The sequence below is a fragment of the Mesocricetus auratus genome, unplaced genomic scaffold, assembly GCF_017639785.1.
Source record: "Mesocricetus auratus isolate SY011 unplaced genomic scaffold, BCM_Maur_2.0 Super-Scaffold_4256, whole genome shotgun sequence".
NCBI classification, from domain to species: Eukaryota; Metazoa; Chordata; class Mammalia; order Rodentia; family Cricetidae; genus Mesocricetus; species Mesocricetus auratus.
In genome coordinates this window covers 132248531-132268121 of record NW_024429182.1, presented here as the reverse complement: position 1 = coordinate 132268121, position 19591 = coordinate 132248531, and the positions used below count along the sequence as shown (strand labels likewise).

Sequence of the window (19591 nt, the reverse complement as noted above, 5' to 3'; positions counted from 1 at the left end):
CGGAAGAGCAGCTGGTTCTTTCCCCGCCCTCTGTACACATCAGTCAAGTTCCCGGCCTTGTGGCCCCGCCCCTGGCCTTACGCCCCGCCCTTTGTCCGTCCATTCTCCCGGCTCTCTTCAGCGGTAGGTCAAGCCCCAGGCAGGGTGCTCCCGCCCCTGGACTCGCGCCCCACCCCTGTCATGTTTTCCCCGCCCACTAAAGCTTTAAACACGCCCCCCGGCCTCAGTCCCCGCCCCCGGCCGCTTTCCTAAAGCACTCTACCCTGCTCGGTCGTTGTGCCAGCGCTTGCTTCAGGAGATGAAGTTCGTAGTGAAGGCCGCCGCGTTGGCTGCGGGCGCTACAGGTGAAGAGCGGGCACCGTCAGGGGCGCTGGGGCGCGGGGCGCGCTGGACGAGAGGCCACGGGTGGCCAAGGCCCTGGAGCTGCGTTCCCTTAGCGCAGGAGTTCCTTATTGACCCTCTCCCTGCTATTGTGTTGTCCTTGGCAAACGTGGACCAGACAGGTAACCTGCCCAGGAGCACAGGCAAGGCAGGGACAGTAGTTAATCAGGAGGGCACTTCACAAGACAGGAGAAACCAGCAGAGTGGCGAGTCCTGAAAAGTCTTTCTGAGTCCAAGCATGTTTTATGCACCTAGCTACCCCATTATATTTTTCTTTTGACATAAAGAGGAAAGAAACACTAGGAAGGATTTGTAAATTCTTTGAGTTCTTTTGACCTCCATCGTGGTGACAGATGGCCAAATTTTCTGCCTTTCTCACTTTCTCCTCTTGCATTTTCTTTTCTTCCTTCCTGGTGTCAGTTGCTACCCTAGCCTGAGATCTTCTATTGGGAAGAAAATATGAGGCAGTGTCGTCCCAGAGTTACACCATTACATTTGTGACAAAGCCTGTAGCTGGCATGCTCAAACAGTACTCAGGGGAATGAACTTTTGTTAATATTATACTTGCCTGGAAAGTTCTGTCTGCTCATTTGTGGAAACCTATACTACTAGTCATCTTTCAAAGTCAGCTCTCAAACGAAATTTGTTTTTATTTTGTTTTGTTTTTTGATCCCTCTAGCCTTTCTGGCCAATCACAAAATTCCTTGACTGTCCTAACAAGTTCCAAAGGCAAAGTAATGAGCCACAGGCAAAAGAAAAAACAAAAAATAGTACACCCTAATAGATTTTGCTGTCTTATAATCAGTTTAGTACAGTGAGATACACACAAGCATACACCATTTGTGTGTGTAAGAGAAAGAGTATGTTATCAAAAGACAGCAGAGCACAATAGTTTTTTGCTTTGTTTTGTAATTTCTAGACAGGGTCTCTCTGTGTAGCTCTGACTGTCCTGGAACTTTCTCTGTAGATCAGGGTGGCCTGGAACCACAGAGATCTGCCTGCCTTTGCCTCCCGGGTGCTGGGGTTGGAGGTGTATGCCCCTACTGCCCTTTTGAAAGAGCACAATAGGTAAAATGATTTTCTGATCAATATCTAATGCCGAAGTTTTGCTAATATGGACTGTTGGTATGTTTTCTATATACCTGGTCAAATGTAGGTCACCATCTTAGCTCGTCATAAGTTGTTTTTTTTTTGTTCTTTTTTTTTTGCAAATATCAACTAAGGCAGAATCATATATTCTCTCATAGCAAGCCCTTTCTTTAAAAGCAGGCATTGCTTGTCCAACATATACTAGTGACATTAAAAATTGAGGATCTGGGCTCAGGCAGTAGCTCAGTTCCTAGAGTGCTTTCTTAATATGCACAAAGCCTGAATTCAGTCTTCCTCGACACATAAACCTGGATGGTGGTGAATACTGTAATCCAGGCACTTGGGAAATAGACATAGGAGAACCAGAATCCTCAGGTGCTGTGGTATTTTGAATGTAATTGACCACCATAATCTCATAGGGAGTGGCACTATTAGGAGGTGTAGCTTGTTGGAATGGGTATAGCCTTGTTGGGTGGGCTTTGAGGTTTCCTATGCCCAGTGAGTCAGTCAACTTCCTTTGCCTGCAAGATGTAGGACTCTGAGCTATTTCTTCAGTACCATGTGTACCTGAATTCCATATGCTCCCTATCGTGGTGATAATGGACCCAACCTCTGAAACTATAAGTAAGCCCTCTTAATGAAATGTTTCCTTGTAAGAGTTGCTGTGGTCATGGTGCCTTTTCACAGCAATAGAAATATAAGACAGCTTGAGACCCAGTTTGAGACCAACCTAAGATACATGTGAAGGGGACCCCCCCCACAACAGGGGCTCCCTCCCAGACTCCTGATGAGGCACAAACCACATCCTAACACCTGTTTTCACAGAGATCCTTTATTAAGCAAGGAAGAAAAGTTAAAGTGGCTGCTTTCTGAAAGCAGCATCTGGTTGTGTAGGGGAGAATACGATTTGAGAGGCTTTTGTTGTTTCAAAATAGTGGGTTTTGGGGGATGTTAGATAGGGTATGAAATTGAAATATTTTAATACCATGGATGCCTGGGGAGGCTCTTGGCAAATGGTGAGTGGGATGGTCTGTAACAGGTTTGAGGTTGCTGTGGAAAGGTTGGAAGAACTTGGCTTTGGTTCCCAAAAGGGGACTTGAACGGTCAAGTGACAAGTGGGGGTAGGGCATTGGCAACTGGGGTATCGGTGGCAAGAGGAACTGTGGTTAACAGAGGGCTTTGAAAAGAGATCAAAAGAAAGCAGTGGGCGACGCTGAAGGAGGCATCAGTGAGGCTGAGGGGTTTGACCTTGACCCGCGTGAGGGCTTGGCTGTGACAGCTTCTATGTGTCAGAGAGGAGATGGCTTGGGTTTAGCTGTGTTTTGTGTTGGGAGTGTAGGATTTGTTTAGAGTGTGTGATGTCTGAGGACATCTGGAGAGTTCATGCATTTAGGGGAGTCAGTTGGCTATGAATGTTTGGCAGTTATTTGGGCAGAGGAAAAGGTAGGAGTGTGAAAAGAAAGATGAGATTTGTGGAGAGGAGGTGATCTTGAGGGAACAGGAACCAGAGAGTGAGGATGAACATTGATAATGGAGGGTCAGTCTGAAATGGCTGCCCGACAGGAAGGGGCTGTCATCTGTATGAAAATGTCAGCAGAAGTAGCTAGAGGACCCTCTTGTGTATGAGAGGGATGGCGTAGGAGGTCTTTGGGAGTTTGGGACAGGAATATAGAGGATCTGGGGAGAATAAGAGAGTGTAAATGGACAAGGTGGTTTAAAATGGGGGTGTTTATGGGTTGCATAAAAGAGAATCCTAGATAGGTAACTTGGGGAGAGGAGAATTGAGCTTTGGAATGTGAGATCTGGAAACCTCTGGAACTGAGGAAATCGAGGAATGAGGCTGTGTCAGATTGGCTATCAGAGAGGAAAGCACTGTAAAGGAGGAGATTACCATATACTGTAGCAGTCAGGAGGAAAAGGGAGAAGGCAGGACAGGTTTGTAGCAAGTGTCTGACCAAAAAGGAGGGGAATGCCTCTGAATCCCTGGGGAAGGACAGTCCAGGTCAGTTGTTATGATTATTGAGTGTTATGGTCTGTCCAATTCAAGGCAAAAAGACCTTGAGATTGTGGTCTGGACTGAAAAGTGAGTGGTGTTGCCTGGGATGGAGGATAGAATAGTACAAGGATTAGGGATGACAGAGTGAAGAGGCAGCATTAATGGAGCTTAGGTCCTGTACCAAGTGAAAAGTGCCATTAGGTTTTCTTTTACTGCTAGTATAGGAGTATTGTAGGGTGAAATGATGGATTTGAGGCCTAAGCAGAGACTGGTTTAGGGTCGGGAGTAGGGAGTATTGGGGTTTGGAGATGTGTGCAAACGGGTCATTGAGTTTAATAGGGAGGGGTTCATGATGTGCAGCAAGGAGAGCTGGTACCCCCTACAATGGGATGACTGAAGAAGTGGGCAGAGGATAAAGGGGGGTTGGGATTTTGGAGAGTGACAGAGTGTACAAATAGAGGCCGAGGAAGGGAAGAGGAGGTCTGCAGGAATATTCTGGGAGCTGTTTTCAGAGGAAAAGGCAAATTTTACATCAGTTCTGGAGAGGATATCCTTTTCTGTTTCCTAGTGAAGGAATAGGACATGAGGGAATGAGAAAAAAGTCCTTGATAGGAGCACGTTTAGGAAGGAGTCTGAAGGGATCTGCGGGACTGGTTGTGTATTCTGACTGTGAGTGAGGGTGAGGGAGACTCCCAACAGTGGTCTAGAGGGTAGGGAAGAAATCCCAGACAACCTTCCATAGACTTTAAATTACTTTCTTTATCACAACTTAAGCTTCTACATCTCAAACATTCATGACTTACTTCAACTCTTTTGTACTTTTAGACCTTAACACATTTCGTCATAACTTCTGGCCTATCTCAGACCTGCACACCTTGTATCATTCATTTTCCTTGACCTATATAACTGACTTGTCTGGTTTTCTATGACCTTTAGAAACTTTAAATCTTCTTTAGTGCAGCACCTCGGGCTGGACTGAGTGGAGGAAGTGGGGGAGGAGTGGGGAGGGCGCCAGAGGAGAGATTGTTGGGAAAGCAAATTATGACCAGAAGGAGAAGGCTAAGGGGGTGGGGACTGGCTGCATGGGCACTGGGTTCCCTGCAGTACACAGAGGGTTAAATAGTACTGAGCAGGTACAAAGATTTACAATAGAGTTTGGAAAAGTTCACAGAGTGCATGAGTACAGGGCTTGGAACACACAGGAGAGAAAGCCAAGACGCAAAGGATCTCTTGCCATTTTCCTGTGTGCTCACAATAATTATAAAGATCCAGGCTAATGCTAGGATCCAGAGAGCTATTAGGTGGCCAGTTTGACTGATTATCCAATGGGGACGGGGGCCAAACCTGGGTAATGCAGTGAATGAGTTGAGGAGATTTGATGTGGTTCTGTAGGGGACATCCAAAAGGCCAGTCAGTCAGAATGCAGGAGACAGAAACCATTCCCAATGGTGGATGATCAGTGGGTGAAACGTAGAGAGACAAAGCATCTCCTGTATCTCAAGAGGCCCTGAACAGAATCTCTAGGAGGGAGGGGTCATCACCCACTTATGTCCCTGAGAGAGAGTGACCCCAGTGGGTCTGTGAATCCAGGACCTGGTGACAGGATTTCACAGTCGATACAGAGAAGACACCAGATTCCAGGAGTACAGGCACCCAAAGTACAGGGGTAGCCCCCTACCAAACCAGACTGGACAGAATGTGCCTAACTAGTAGCCAGTCTGTGGGATTCCACCGTAACCAATGAAGGTCTTGGTAGGGTGCAGTCTCCCCAATCCTACAGCACAGAGCAGGGACAGTGGACACTTAACGACTGTCACCTGATAACCTGGACACTGTTTAGGACAGCAAGGTGTGGGGGGGACTTACCAATCAACCACCGTTGGACGAGGGAATCAGGTGCCCGGAGGACTGGAACCTGTGAAAAAGGGTTCAGGGTTTGTTGGCCAGTCCTGGTTTTCAGCACCAATGAAGGGCACTCCCCCACAGCGGGGGCTCCCTCCTGGACCCTGGATTAGGCACAAAATGCAGCCTCATGCCTGTTTTCACAGAGATCCTTTATTAAGCAGGGAAGAAAAATTAAAGTGGCTGCTTTCTGGCTCGGGCAGAAAAACAGCAGCAAATGACCTTGCAGGTATCATTCTTAAGAGGAAGAAAAGGGGAGGTCTGTGTTAGAGGGGACTAGGATGTGGTGGTAAAGGAAACAGAGGACCAGGGAGAAGGGGAAGGGGACAAGGGCTATTTGTCCTGGAGGGACAAAGGACTGCCTCTGGATACAGAGGAGACAGATGTACATGGCCCATAGGTAAACGGCGGTTTATAAAGGTAAAGGGGGAAACCCTGGGTTAGGATAAGGTGTTTTATTTTAATTGGGCATGTTAATTAGGTGAGCCAAAGGGGGCTTTTGATTGCTGGACTTTGGTAGTCAGCCTCAGGAGGAAGAAATGGCCAAATAAGGGATTAGACGTTGGTGGCTAGCTTTAGGAATGTAATCTAACCTTTTTTTGCAAGGCAGAGAGAGTGGGGTGAAGGACAAGGCCTGCCAGAGCCACATGCTTGAGTGGGCTAGTGTCCCTTCAACATGAAACTCTATCTCAAAAATTAAACTACTAAATCTTTTTTGTGTGCGTGAGAAGCAAAGGGTTGTGAAAGACTCACGGTGTAGGTCCATGGAGCAGTACTTGTCTAGCATATGCAAGGCCGTGGGTTTGATCCCCATCATGCCGTGGGTTTGATCCCCATCATGGGACAAAAAGGAAGGGGAAGGAACTGTGGAGGAGTGAGTTAAGCTCAGGAGTGTCCCAGCATCAACTCTGATGTCTGACAAACCTGGGCTCAAGGCTCTGTGTCGTTGTTTTACTCGTTGGCTCTTTGTCTTTTTTGCTCTTTTGGCTTTTTGGGGGACCCACCACCCAGCTCCCAAATAAATTCTTAATTATAAATGCCCCAGTCTTATCTTGGCTTGTTTCTTGCCAGCTTTGCTTAACCTAAATTATCTCGACTACTCTTTGTCTCTGGATTTTTTCCTTTTCTATCTTCTGTGTATCTTACTTTCACTCATACTCGGTGGCTGGGTGGCTGGCCCCTGACATCCTCCTCCTTGTTCTCTCGTTCTCCCTCATTTCTTCTCCTCATTTCTCCTGTTTATTCTCTGCCTACCAGCCCCACCTAGCCTTTCTCCTGACTCTATTGGCCGGCCATTCAGCTCTTTATTAGACCTTCAGATGTTCTAGACAGGCAAAGAATCACAGCTTCACAGAGTTAAGCAAATGCAGCATAAAACAAAAGCCACACATCTTTGCATCATTAAAGAAATGCTCCAGAACATAAACAAATGCAACACATCTTGAAATAATATTCTACAACAGCTCTGCTTTGCCGCTTGAAGTGACGATGAGGAAAAGAACCTAATCTCTGTAGGCCTAATTCCATACTTCTGGAAATGGAGGCCATACTATCCAACCTCTAGGGTCATGGTAAAGATCAAATAACGCAAGGTATTCAGTGTGCCTGTGTCATCGCCTCTATTTTACGGCCACGCAGACTAAAAGGCGGAGTCATGCTGCCGTACTGTGCCCTCCCTCCCATTTCAGCATCTGTGCTTGCACAATGTACTTTGGAAGGACTGCAGATCTAGCAAGATTTCATAATAGTGTTGGTTGATAAATAAAGCCGTGAAATAAAACCATAGGTACTTGGGAAAGAGCGGAATCTAATTTACCCACCCAAGTCTGCCTTCCACTGAAGATGAATCCTAGCAGTTGGCAAGACACGGAGAACCCCTAGAAACTGCGGCAAATAGCGCCAGGTGCGGGGAGCTGGTTCATATTTGCCGAAAGGCAGAGTTATTGTTTAGTTGCCATTTCTATGGTATATGAAAAGTCCCCAAGTGATAAATGTGAGTCAGAGCAGCTTTGTTTTGTTGTGTGGGTTATAAGCAGCAGACTTTAACTCAGAAAGACTGTAATGCCAATTCCTTTACTGAAAAGCAAACATAGTGGTGTGTGTCTAATACTTTCTTTTGGGGGGGGGGTTTGAGACAGGGTTTCTCTGAGGCTTTGGAGGCTGTCCTGGAACTAGCTCTTGTAGACCATTCTGGTCTCAATCTCAGAGATTCACCTGCCTCTGCCTCCCGAGTGATGCGATTAAAGGCGTGTGCCGCCACTGCCACCACCACCCAGCTGTGTCTAATACTTTCTAGCAGCAAAACTCCATCAAAATATCAGTAGTCAGAAAATACCTGAATACTTTCAACCATTTCTAAAACCATACCCCTGGTGATAAATCTTCCCAAATAATTAGAGGCTGGTGAATCATGCCTGTAATGTTAGTATTTAGGAGTTAGAGGTGAGAGGCTATGTGACATACCACTGAAGTGTGTGTGTGTCACTACCCAGGGTAACACCCTCAAAGAAAACCAACTTTCCCTCTCACCAGCATCAATGGCCAGTAGCTCCTCAGTTAGAGGGGGGATTTCATGTCCACTGCGTTTTCCATGCTGGGATTCTGTCTGGATTGAAGTTTTGCACGTCTTTTGCATGTTGTCCTAACTGCCCTGAGTTCATATGTGAGGCTGCACTGCTGTGTTCCTTGTAGTCATCCACAGCTTCTGGTTCTTAAACTCTGTCTGCACCCTCTTCCACAGTAACCCTTGAGTTTTAGAGGACGAGATGTGATATATGTTTCATTTGAAAAACCTCGGCATCAAAGCGCCGGGCACTGAACCGAACCCTCTGCCCAAGAACCGGGGCCAGACCACTGGCTGCAAATGCAAGAGGTGATTTATTGAGTACACAGGCGCCTGCGGATGCTACTGCAACTCGGGTGCAGAGCATACCGGGCTTGTAGGGAGTACACTATTTATGGAGTTTTAATGATTACATAAGTATCAGCATAGCAACAGATATTTCATTGGCTACTGAAGCATGGGCTGAGATCATCTGGGGGGGCAGGGGTAGTTGCCAAGGACTAGGTTTCCTACATGAAAGACCCCGGCATGCTTCAACAATTAGTATCCGGGTCCTATGATTGCTACAGTGATCAGACACAATTGGGGGCCAGGGTAGTTGCCAAGGACTAGGTTTTCTAGTATTGTCATATGAAAGTTCCCAGCACGCTTCAGCAATTATTATCCGGGTCCCATGACTGCTATAGTGATCACAGACATCCTGTTTTGAGGGTGAAACACCTGGTCTGGGTTTCTTTCATTAGGCAACGGCCTGGCCTTGCTTTTCTTTTCCTAGGGGGTCCTAGGTAGGGGTCTTTCATTCCCCCCTTGTTCTTGTGCATAGGTAGAATCTTTTACCTATTGTCCAGCCCTCTCTACTTAAGGTTTACTTATGGTTCCATCTGTTTGAGGGCATGGTATTGTTGAGTTAGGACTAAGGCTTGAATTATTGTTTGTGAATGTAGGGCCCAAAGGTTAGGAGGCCCATAAGAGTAGAGACTAGTGTAGCGAACCAGGGGGATTTGTTAAACCAACCCTCATACCAGTATTGTTGGGATTTAAATTTTTTTCTGACGAACAGTGAGCCTCTCCTTGAGTTTATCCAGAGTTTTGGTTACTACCCCAGTCTTGTCTGCATAAAAACAACATTCCTCTTTGAGAGTGGCACATATGTCTCCCCCTCTTATTATACTGTTCCCTATGTAAGGGAATTTTTTTTTCTTTTGACTTTGCATCTCAACCAGGGGAAAGAGGGCGATGTATTCCTTTCCATGCTACTTCTTGCTGACTTTGGGACGAAGTTAGGGGACCCAAGAAGGCAGAAATGCAAGTCAAAAGCAAAAAGTGAATTTAGGCAATGGGGTATCTATCCAGGAGCAGCTGATTGGCAGACTGTGTTGAAGAGACAGGGGGTGTCCACATCAGCTGAACTGGTTCACATCCACAGCAAGTCTAGGGCTCGCAGTCTTTAGGAGCAGGCTGTGGTCAGCAACTGATGTTCAGATGTGTTTGCCAGAAGTGGAAACCTGTTTAAGACATGTTTAAAACTGCGAACAGAAGTTAAAACTTATGTATTTAATTGGAACTCCTTAGACCCATAGTATTAGTGATCAGGAAGGTCAGGAATCCCATGACCAGGAGAGAAAATCTCATTCTCAGGAACAGACAGGTGGGATAACTGGCTGTACTTATCTGGAGTCCTCTTTGACCTGTGAGAAGTGGATCCAAGCTGTATGACTTTTGATCCTCTGAAGCCTATATAAATTTTGTTATATAAAAGGACATAAAGGTTATAGGTACAGTAGCATTATCAATTGGTACTGAAATCTACATTGTAGAAAAAGCAGATATCTGGGTATCTGTATTTTGTCCTAGCAGAAACTACAGATTTGGGCTAGTAGTGTACATTTGTCTTCTGTCCAGGGAGCCAAGTATGAATTGGACAGAGGTATCTATGGCATGATGAAAAGCCCTTTATGTTTATACTTAGATGACAACCAAAATAAACTTGAAAACCTTGAGCTTATGACTGAACAAGTATTTACATCCTTTGATCCTTATTGAGACATATTAAGGCTTGATTTTTACATAAATAAAACGAGTTATCAGCCTGACTATAGTCTTGTGGATTTGACTGCCTAATGCCAAGCTGACAACAATTAATACTTTTAGAGATCCAAGAAGGATAAATTTTATACAGTCTTCGAATCTATTAAAAAGTGCCAGGTACCAGTCCATATACAGCCATACCCAAGTCTCCTCTACTAGCACTGGAGGCACAAGTATCAGGAACAGTATCAATCTTTACCAGGCCTGTAAGGTGAGTTTTCTTTCTCTCTGTGGAAGAGGGACATGGAAAAGACTGACCTTGTTTTGTCTCGGCAAAAGGGGTGCAATCAATTTTCCAGTGTCCAGCAGCTTTGTCCACATTCTGGGCCAGGTCCTAGCAGCAGCAGGTGTCACCTTTGGGCATCTTGCTCACTGGTTAGAGTTAACACAATCCAGGTGTAGGGACCAGGGTGCCTCATAATCTTCTTTGGAGACTTTGGGTCACTGTTAGGATCTGGCAGTCTGTCTGATATTATAAACTTTTAAATTAACATTTTAAATGCCATGTTCTTTAGGTCTCTGAAGTATTAGAGGTTTGTCTGCCTTAAGCTTAACTGTTAAAAGTATAAACTTTATTAACCTTTATAAAACTATAACTATATATTGTTAGGTCTAGCTTTAAACATTTTAACAGTATAAATATCTTATAACCTTATAAATTGAAAACATTTTAAAAACTTCTGAAATCCCTTAATGTTTTTATTTAGGCCTTTAAAACCATTATTATCTGGGTGACTGTTAAATTATAAAACTTAGTATTCCTGTGTATAAAAGCATTAACATTTTAAATCTGAATAAAAACTTGCTGATAGGATGGTACCTCATAACTTCCATGTGGTCACCTTTAGTTAAGATGGTGGATCAGGTATCTCTTTTAACTTTAGTAAAATGGCTACCAGCCAGCCATGTGGCCAGCGTGGCATGTGACTGACTGTAAAACGGTGGCGACCTGCACTACTTTTGTTTTAGCTCTATGCTTGTAATAAAACTTAGATTATGACAGAAAATACAGATAGAACTTTTTAACAAAACAAGCATACATAATTTTTGAGAGATTAATTTTTAAAATTTAGCATTTGTAGAAATGAAACATCATAGTAAACAGCTTACATTTTTTTCTCTTGTAGTTATAACTTTAAAGCCATTTAGTTTCTGTGGAAAGACCGGATCTGGCCAAATGGCTTACCTGCTCCAGCCCTGTGTGTTTGAGCAGGGAGCTCTGGTGGAGGGAAAAGCTGGCAGATGGCTCCTTTGCCAGCACGCCATGTGCATGGGGCAGAGAGACAGAAAGAGAGAGAGACCCCATCCTCACATCCTGCACACCTCAAAGGCAGGCAGGTGAGGACGGAGCAGGCTCAGCTGTGAGGGCTGCAGGAGCAGTTGGAGAACAGAGCAGCTGCCTCACTGCATGCTCAGGGATAGGAGACCCTGCTGCAGCATGCTCTATACCATGGCACATGGCGGGGAGACTTTTGCCCAGCATGCCATGTGTTTAGGGCAGCAAGAGAAGACCCCCTGACCTGCACCATGTGTATAGGCGGGCAAGAACAGAGACAGAGGGATAAGATGGGCCAGTGACTAGCTAGGCTTGGCCAAAGTCCTCAGCCACAGGACCAACTTATAAAAAGAAGTGTTTAGTTACTGAACCTGGGGCATATTAGATACTCAACCAATTGTACACACACATAAAAAAAATTGGCATGCAACAGCTGTCTTAATGTGAAAGTCACCTTATCAACAGGGTTGAAAAATTATTTATCCTGAACATGAAAACCTATTAGCAAATTTAAATTAACTTTACAAAACTTGTTACTTGTAGTTTTCCCCTTGTAATATTTCTATGAGAACTGCATCATCTAGGAGTAGATGATGATCTGGAGCTGGGACAGGGACCAAGGGTGAAGAAGGGGGTAGGGGAGGAGCTGACAGTTTTCTCCGAGACTGCCTTCAGAGGCGGTCAGAGAGTCACAAACCGGGCTGCCCATGTCGGGGGTCTTTAGCCAAATTTTCCCAAATAACAATGTATGCTATCTGGTCCAGGTGTCCATGGGGTCCCTTGTCAAAGACCCGATCCTAAACCTGTAAGATAATTTCTAGGTTAAAGGTCCAATCCCGTGGCCAGCCCACATCGAAGGTTGGCCACTCAGATGTGCAGTTTATACTGGTTAGAGGCACGAATCTGCACTTCATTCCAGTGATCTAAAGTAAGGCTCAAAGGGGTGGTTATGGTTTGTCCCATTCTTGAATCAGAAAACTCAAAATACAAAGACAAATAGACGAACAACACAAATAACACAATTAAGCAACTCACAACGAGACACACTGCGCGCTTTCGGCAGAGAACCGAAAGTAAATACTCAGACGGGTCAACAGGAGTAGTGGTCCTGTTTTTCCCTTTTCAGGCCCATGAGCTCCAAACAATTGAGCTCTCCAGATCCCTGGCACGTCTGCCAGGGTGGCGGGGGAGAAGTCTGGGCTCGTCAGCCCCTTCTCAAGCCGCCCTAGTTACTGAATGACTACGTAGCCAACCTGCTCGGAGACAGATCAACATACATACATATAACAAAGAACAAAGCAGACAGGGTGCCGGCTAGCTTACCTCCCGGTGGCACTGGTGGTTCTGGGGCAGAAATCTCGGTGGAAGCTCCAATGAAAAACCTCGGCATCAAAGCGCCGGGCACTGAACCGAACCCTCTGCCCAAGAACTGGGGCCAGACCACTGGCTGCAAATGCAAGGGGTGATTTATTGAGTACACAGGCGCCTGCGGATGCTACTGCAACTCGGGTGCAGAGCATACCGGGCTTGTAGGGAGTACACTATTTATGGAGTTTTAATGATTACATAAGTATCAGCATAGCAACAGATATTTCATTGGCTACTGAAGCATGGGCTGAGATCATCTGGGGGGGGCAGGGGTAGTTGCCAAGGACTAGGTTTCCTACATGAAAGACCCCGGCATGCTTCAACAATTAGTATCCGGGTCCTATGATTGCTACAGTGATCAGACACAATTGGGGGCCAGGGTAGTTGCCAAGGACTAGGTTTTCTAGTATTGTCATATGAAAGTTCCCAGCACGCTTCAGCAATTATTATCCGGGTCCCATGACTGCTATAGTGATCACAGACATCCTGTTTTGAGGGTGAAACACCTGGTCTGGGTTTCTTTCATTAGGCAACGGCCTGGCCTTGCTTTTCTTTTCCTAGGGGGTCCTGGGTAGGGGTCTTTCACATTTAGGACTGAGATCTGTTTTCTGTACCTTGACCAGTTTCAAGTCTCCGTGTTAATTACCATCTACATAAATAGAAGCTTCTCTGATCAGGGTTGAGAGATACACTAATCTATGGGTATAATGATAGGTTATTAAAAGTCAGTTTAAGCCAGGTGGTGGTGACCCACGCCTTTAATCCTAGCACTTGGGAGGCAGTAGTGATCTTTGTGTGTTCAAGGGCAGTTTGGGCTACAGAGCAAGTGCCCGGATAAGCTCCAAAGCTACACAGAGATACCCTGTCTCAAAACAAAACAAAGCAAAAGTCAGCTTAATACTATGCCCATTTAGCAGAGTGACAGTAGAAGGTTCTCCCCTAGAGGCTATGACCTGCCTCGCCTCAGTTTTTCTTCATTTACAGTGGTGTCAGGTGTGGTATCAGCTTGTGAAGCGGGCCCTTAAATCCCATCAGAAAGCTGTTGGCTATTGTCGTGGCTGTTGTGCCGCTGCTGCACCAGTGGGCGTGTCTTGTCAGGCTGGTGATAGTAGCTGTCGCGGTCCATGGTTAGGTAGACTGCTGATTACTCCTCCAGCAGTGTGCATAGCCCCTACAGCATGTGAAAGATAACCAGCCGCGATGAACCTTCCAGTGAATACCAGCTTTGTGTTTTTCAAGTTCTGTTACTTAAGAATGTGGTGTCATCAGCAGTAAGAGTCCTGGGGGTAACCATGAGCACTGGCAACAGCTTGTTGTTTGGGGACTCTACGATATCCATTAGGCCAATTACGTCAAAAGAGGTAACCTATTCTTGGCAGTGGGCGCTGGCTTTTTATTTGTTATCCTGTGTATCAAATAGAGGCATTGTTGCCCCATTATAGGATGACTCCATTTAAATGGTGTGTGTGTGTGTGTGTGTGTGTGTGTGTAAGCTTCTATAGGAGTAGGTTTCCATATGGTCTTTAGTGTTAATTATCCATTCCCATATCCCCTCCTATCCCCACTCAATTTAACCCTTCCTATTCCATTACTCCTCTTTAATCCTTTATACTACTGTTATATCTCCTGTTTTTTACACTCTGTTTTTAACCCTCTTGTTTTATTAATAGATAATTATGCATTGCAATTTATACAAGCAAAGTAATGCTTCCTTATAATGGAGTAATGACAAATTAAACATTCTGGAGGTCAGAAGACTGAAACTGTTATACCTTCTGAACTGGAGCAGAGAAACCTACAACTAAAGTTGTGACTTTCTGAGAGTCAGAATAAACACATCTTTACAAAGTTGACTTGGGGCTGGGGAGATAGCCCAGCCAGTAAAGTGCCTGTAAGCATGAGGGCCTGAGTGCTGACCCCTCCCCAGCACACGTGTAAAAGAGTTAGGCATGGTTTGACCCCTTTGCTCCTCACTCCTCCCTCTCTACAACTGGATTCCAAGAGTTCAGCTCAGTGCTTAGCTGTGAATCTCTGCTTCTGCTTCCATGAGCTACTGGATGAAGGCTCTATGATGGCATTTAAGGTAGTTATCATTCTCATTATAGGGGAAGGGCATTTAAGGTAGCCTCTCCACTATTGCTTAGATTCGTAGTTGGGGTCATCCTTGTGGATTCCTGGAGATTTCCCTAGTGCCAGGCAGGTTTCTTCTTAAGCCCATAACAGCTCCCTCTCTGTTCTTCCCCCAACTCGGCCTTCCTGATCCCTCATGTTCTCCTCCCCACTCCCCTTCTCCCGTCCTCTCTTTCCTACTTTCCTCCTCTCTCCCCCATGCTCCTAATTTACTCAAGAGATCTTGTCCCTTTCCCCTTCTGGGGGAGGAGGGGTGTTCATGTATGTCTCTCTTAGGGTCCTCAGGTCAAGACCATGTTGGGGAAACCCACAGAAACAGCTGACCTGAGCAAGTGGGAGCTCATGAACTCCAGACTGACAGCTGGGGAACCTGCATAAGACCAAACTAGGCCCCCTGAATGTGGGTGACAATTGGGGGGCTTGGGCAGTTTATGGGCCTCTAACAGTGGAAACAATTTATCCCTAGTGCACGAACTGGCTTTTTGGAGTCCATTCCCTATGGAGAGATACTCTCTCAGCCTACAAACAGGGGGGTGGGCCTCGGTCCTGCCCCAAATGATGTGACAGACTTTGATGATTCCCCCATGGGAGGCCTCACCCTCACTGAGGAGTGGGGGGTGCGATGGGGGGTTGGTAGGGGAGTGGGAGGAAGGGAAGGAGAGGGAACTGGGATTGGTATGTAAAATAAGATTATTTTAAATTTAAATTTTAAAAAGTTAGGCATGATTGCACACATAGGTCCTAGTTGTAGCTCTCGGGAAGGAGTACAGGCAGATCTCCAGAGCTCACTGACCAGCCAGTTTAGCCAATCAGTGAGCAAGACCTGACTCAAAAGCAAACATACAAGGATGCCTAATTTCATTCCCTGACCTTTGTGAACTTGTACACACACACACACACACACACACACACACACACACACACACACACACACACACACACGGCTTGATGTGGTAATCCATAAGGTACACGTGTATATCAAAATATCAAATTGTAAATTTTCAGCATTTATACTTTTATTTATAATTATAAATTACAAAATACAAATTGTAAGTTATAAATTATAAATATACATTTATAAATTATAAATCATAATTTATGACTTATACTTGTCATTCATACCTCAATAAAACCTGCGGGGGGGTGAATCACATTACTTTAAACTCTTTATTCCAAATTGTTCGGTCTACAAGATTTTATCTACAGACTCTTGTTGGCATGTGATAGTTTGAATGTAATTGGTCCCCATACTCTCATAGGGAGTGGCACTATTAGGAGGTGTGGCTTTGATGGAGTAGGTATAGCCTCACCGGAGGAAGTGTGTCACTGTGGGGGCAGGCTTTGAGGTTTCCTCTGCTGGGGATACTGCCCAGTGTGTCAGTCCATTTTCTGTTGCCTGTAAGACGTAATACTATCAGCTACAGCTTCAATACTATGTCTTCCTGCGTGCCACCATGCTTCCCACCATGGTAATAATAGGCTGAACCTCTGAAACGGTAATCAAGCCAGTAAGCAGCACTCCTCATGGCCTCTGCATCAGCTCCTGCCTCCAGGGTCCTGCTGTGCTTGAGTTCCTATGCTGACTTCCTTCAGTGATGAATAGCTTTGCTGAAGTGGAAGCCAAATAAACCCTTTCCTCCACAACTTGCTTTTTGGTTATGGTGTTTTGCCTCAGTGATAGAAACCCTGACTAAGATGTTACAGAATCATACCTTTTCCTTCTTTAGAAACTTCACGTAACTATTGAAAATATACAGTTTTTTATTATATTCACTATGTTGTACACCTGTCATCTTTATCATGATGCAAAATGTTTTCATAACCCAAAAGGAAACAGCTCTCTGTTACATTACAATTGCTATGAAGACACCACGTCTAAGGCAACTTATAGAAGGAAGAGTTTATTGGGGGCTTACGGTTTCAGAGAATGAGTCTATGACCATCATGGGGGAAGCATGGCTGTAGGCAGGCGTGGCACTGGAGCTGGGGCTGAGAACTTACTTTGCCAGCAAGTGGGATGTCGAAAAGCAGACACCAGGAATGGTGTGGACTTCTGAAACCTCCAAACCCACCCCCAGTGACATAGCTCCAACAAGACCACACCTCCTAATCCTTCCCACACAGTTCTACCAAGTGTGGAGCAAGCATTAAAATCTATGAGCCCATGGGAGCCAGTCTCATTCCAACCACCACAGTCCCCACTCTCCCTTCCCTCCAGCCTTTAGTAGTCACTGTTCGGCCTGTCTCTGCTGGGAGATGTTCTGATGCTTGCCATAATGGGAACATACTGTGTATGACTTTTATGTTCTTATCAATTAACATGATGTGGGCAGAGGTCCTTCCGTGTTATAGTGTCAGCAAGGTTGGATGATAGCCCATTGTTTTCCTGTGGGAATATCAGTATATGCATTTTTACAGCTCTTGTTTAGTTTTAAAATTAAATTTAGAAGTACATGACTTCTCCAGAGAGAGAGAGAGAGATCAATGGCTGTTCGCTTTTCTTCCCCCAGGGCTTTTCTCTAGACTCCAAACTCCGGTTGCCTCAGGGAGAAGTTTTTCCACATCACAGTCCCTGCAGCACGTGTCAGGTCCTGTGTGGAACCTGGGTCGGCTCAACCATGTGGCCATAGCAGTGCCAGATTTGGAAAAGGCCTCGGCATTTTATAGGGATGTTTTGGGGGCCCAGGTAAGTGAGGCGGTCCCTCTTCCAGAACATGGAGTATCTGTTGTTTTTGTCAACCTGGGAAACACCAAGATGGAACTGCTTCACCCACTGGGGAGTGACAGTCCAATCTCAGGCTTCCTGCAGAAGAACAAGGCTGGAGGAATGCATCATGTCTGCATCGAGGTATTTTATCATCATATCTGCTGTTTGAAATCTCTCTCACAAATGCTTTGTACCAGTTAAGACTACCGATGACCAGATTCTTTTATTCATTTTTTAAAAAATAATTTATATAACTTTATTTTATGTACATTGGTATGAAGGTGCTAGATCCCTTGGAACTGTAGTTACAGACAGTTATAAGCTGCCATGTGGATGCTGGAAACTGAACCCAGGTCCTCTGGAAGAGCAGCCAGTGCTCTTAACTACTGAGCCACCTCTCCAGCCCCAGTCTTTTGAAAGGAATGGTACTATTATTCTTCTTTAAAGGTGAATGCATATGTGGTATGTATGTGTGTGCAAGTGCATGCATTCATTCAGTCCTTTTCCTATTAGGAAACTATAGCAATAATATTACTGTATTTTTGAAGACAACTAGATCCCATAGACTTGGAATAGGCCACTAAAGTGGATGTATTCATTAAATGTGGACTCTGTTTGTAATAAGAATGTGCTTTCCACTATCACTACGAGGCAATTAGGCACATGAAGAAAGTTTATGAAATAATTTCATTAACATTCTGAGGCTTTAGTTGCAATACTAACTGAGGGCCTTATGCAAGCTAAACATGTGCCAGACATCCCAGCTGAAGTATTCTCATAATTCTGATCTTTCATTTAAAAATTGAATAACTTGCCAAGCAGTGATGGTGCATGCCTTTATTCGAAGCATTAGGAGGCAGAGGCAGGCACATCTCTGTGGGTTTGAGGCCAGCCTGATCTACAGAATGAGTTTCAGGACAGCCAGAGATACACAGAGAAACCTTGTCTTGAAAAGCCAAAAGAAACAAACAAGCAAATAAACATAAATAATTGAATATCTTGTTCCTTATTACAAAACCAATTTATTCTCAATTACTAAAATTTAAAAAAATTACCCCCCCATATCACACCATGCATGTGGAGGTCAGAGGGGCGACTTTCAAGAGACGGTTCTGTTTCCACTCTGTGTTCTGGACATCAAACTCAAGTCATCAGGATTGGTGGCAAGCACATTTACTTACTGAGCCCTGGTTTTTAATATCTCCTAAACTATATTTTGCCAACAGTGTTTGAGAAAGCATGAAGAAATGTTTGACCAGAGCATTCCCAATAGAGAATATTTATCTGTAGGTGATTGTGTTGGGATAACTGACTTTGAGGCTACCCGCAATGCCAGTTAGGCCTCAGCTTAAATTAACTTGATAGGACAACTGATTGGCAAGACATAATGACAAAGCCACAGTTCTGATCCAGAAGAGAGCTAAGCTGACCAGAATGAAGTAAAAGGATACATTCATGCACGAGAACCTACTTTCTGCTAAGCATCCATTAAGCAAAATACATGGACCATGTCCCCAGTGAGGTGGGGACATTTAAACAGTCAAGTGGGCTCTACTGGGATAATATAATTAAGATGTGTGTCTTATCAGTAATACAATGAGGTAGAAGTTGATTGCTTGGCTCTAGGAGCTGGGAGGTATCATGGGGCATTGGCTATAATGACTGTGAAGAAATTCCCCCAGAGAATAGGAGGAGAGAGCCACTACAAAGGAGGGAGTATCTTGTGGAAAGGCTATCATAACAGGTAACAAACAAATACATACATACCCTTTGGCATAAATGAAATATTTGATGTGTATTTCTTTCTTTAACTCTCATAGCTGCTGTATTAGGATGCTACTATGACCCATGTAACAGGAGAAAAAAAACTGAGACTTGATTAGTTTGTCCACAGTAACGCTAGGTATACACAGCAGGTCTCAGGTCCAAACCAGATTTGTTCTGTTTCCAAGGTACACACTCTTAGCCAGTTGCCTTCATTGTGTGATCAAACCTTAAAATGTGAAGTTGGGGAAGCTATCCAGCATTAGGCCAGGGGACTGCACACAATCTTCTGTTTATCCTTTCTTTCATCCTTGGAGGTTAATTTGG

The 19591-nt window shown here is 44.8% G+C and overlaps 1 protein-coding gene across 1 annotated transcript in view; it reads left to right on the top strand.

Moving 5' to 3' along the window:
* The first annotated feature begins 167 nt into the window (after positions 1-167).
* Mcee (methylmalonyl-CoA epimerase) overlaps positions 168-19591 on the top strand; it is a 35239-nt gene continuing 15815 nt past the window's right edge. Inside the window, exons 1-2 of the mRNA XM_005084408.4 lie at positions 168-344; positions 17304-17641. Of these exons, the coding sequence (XP_005084465.1) occupies positions 299-344; positions 17304-17641 (384 nt within the window). The 5' untranslated portion in view covers positions 168-298. The remainder of the gene's footprint in view (positions 345-17303; positions 17642-19591) is intronic.